The sequence below is a fragment of the Rhinopithecus bieti genome, unplaced genomic scaffold (assembly GCF_001698545.2).
Source record: "Rhinopithecus bieti isolate Rb0 unplaced genomic scaffold, ASM169854v2 scaffold_34281, whole genome shotgun sequence".
Lineage (NCBI taxonomy): Eukaryota > Metazoa > Chordata > Mammalia > Primates > Cercopithecidae > Rhinopithecus > Rhinopithecus bieti.
In genome coordinates this window covers 746,759-748,594 of record NW_016814762.1, presented here as the reverse complement: position 1 = coordinate 748,594, position 1,836 = coordinate 746,759, and the positions used below count along the sequence as shown (strand labels likewise).

Here is a 1,836-nt window from a genome sequence, read left to right as displayed (position 1 = left end):
TCTCTACTAAAAAATACAAAAAAACTAGCTGGGCAAGGTGGCGGGCACCTGTAGTCCCAGCTACTCGGGAGGCTGAGGCAGGAGAATGGCGTGAACCCAGGAGGCAGAGCTTGCAGTGAGCTGAGATCTGGCCACCGCACTCCAGCCTGGGCGACAGAGTGAGACTCCATCGCAAAAAAGAAAAAAAAAAAAGGATCTAATATCGTGTCACTGCACTCCAGCCTGGGTGACAGAGCAAGAGTAAAATAAAAATATCTAATACTAATTGGTGGGCCAGGCACAGTGCCTCAGGCCTGTAATCCTAGCATTTTGGGAGGCTGAAGTGGGCAGATCGCTTGAGCTCAGGAGTTCAAGACGAGCCTAGGCAACATGGCGAAACCCTGTCACTACTAAAAATAGAAAAAACTAGCTGGGTGTGGTGGCGCATGCCTGTAGTCCCAGCTACTAGGGAGACTGAGTTGGGAGAATCCCCTGAGCCCAGGAAGTTGAGGTTTCAGTGAGCTGTGATTATGCCAGTGTACTCCAACCTGGACGACAGAGACCCTGTCTCAAACCAAACCAAAACAAACCAAAACAAAAAAATCACACCAGTCCCAGCAACATAGCAAGACCCCGTCTCAATAAAAAAAAAAAAAAAAAAAGGATGAGAACCTGTCTGAACACCTGCTCAGATGACATTTCACTTGCCCTTAGCAGTGAGCAGGAAGACTGTGGGTCGCTGAGTGGCCACGCCCTCGATATTACTTATGGCTAGGAAAGCTCTGAGGTGTGGTGGGCCAGCCCAAAAGGAACATGTCAGCCAGGTGAAGCTGTGGGTACAGCAACGCCTTCTGTATAGATGCCCCCTGTATGCCTACCTGCTGCGCTGCCCTCCCAGGGGACAGAGGACATGTTAGAGAGAATATAGAGGATCCGGTCAGACATTGTCTCTCAGCCATCCAAACAGATTGGTATCTCACAGAGAAATGGTAGGGAGGTTTCCCTAGGACACAGGTGTGTAGTCACGCTGCCATGGAAACTGTGAAAGCTTGTGAGGTCATCACTACCCAGTGAAGTCACATAAGGAATCTGTGACCTAAGGGACAGGCTTTGGGCCTTCAGGGTTTTGTGGAGGAGAGCAGGGCAGAGATAGAGAGGAATCCTGCCTGGGCCCTCCCATCCAGCCCTCCCTACAAATGCCTAGTAGCTACTCTGTGGGGCACATCTGTTGACTGGTGCAAGTCCCAGTGACCACAGGAGGGCAAGAGAAATCTAAATTCTGAGATGAACTGGAGAGGCAAGATTAAGCTAAGAGATAGATAGGTAGCCACGCACTGGTGCTAAACAATCAACAGCAGGAGAGGCAGAGATTGGGATGGACAAAGGGATCATGGAAGGCTCCTTCCAGCTGGACTTGAAGGACAAGTGAGATCTGGACACACGCAAAGTGTTAACTGTCCTACGGGTTCCCTTTGCCACTGCCTAGACAAAGCTGATTTATCAAGACAGGGAAATTGCAATAGAGAAAGAGTAATTCACACAGAGCTAGCTGTGCAGGAGACTGAGTTTTATTATTTCTCAAATCAGTCTCCCTAAACATTCAGGGATCAGAGTTTTTAAAGATAATTTGGTGGGTGGTGGGCAGTGAGTCAGGAAAGCTGATTGGCTGGGTCAGAGATGAAATCACAGGGAGCTGACTTGGGCGTAGCAGCTCATGCTTGTAATCCCAGCACTCTGGGAGGCTGACCAGCCTGGCCAACATGGTGAAATCCTATCTGTACTGAAAAAACAAAAATTAGGCTGGATGCAGTGGCTCATGCCTGTAATCCCAGCACTTTTGGAGGCCAAGGTGGGCGG

General features: G+C 49.5%; 2 protein-coding genes across 2 annotated transcripts in view; both read right to left on the bottom strand.

Moving 5' to 3' along the window:
* The window catches only part of DPEP2 (dipeptidase 2), a 28,835-nt gene extending 27,886 nt beyond the window's left edge, over nt 1–949 (bottom strand). Inside the window, exon 1 of the mRNA XM_017852241.1 lies at nt 858–949. The gene's annotated coding sequence lies outside the window, so the exon portion shown is untranslated. The remainder of the gene's footprint in view (nt 1–857) is intronic.
* Nucleotides 1–1,441, bottom strand: part of DPEP2NB (DPEP2 neighbor) — a 3,428-nt gene extending 1,987 nt beyond the window's left edge. Inside the window, exon 1 of the mRNA XM_017852273.1 lies at nt 858–1,441. Coding sequence (XP_017707762.1) covers nt 858–924 — 67 coding nt within the window. The 5' untranslated portion in view covers nt 925–1,441. The remainder of the gene's footprint in view (nt 1–857) is intronic.
* Nucleotides 1,442–1,836: the final 395 nt, after the last annotated feature.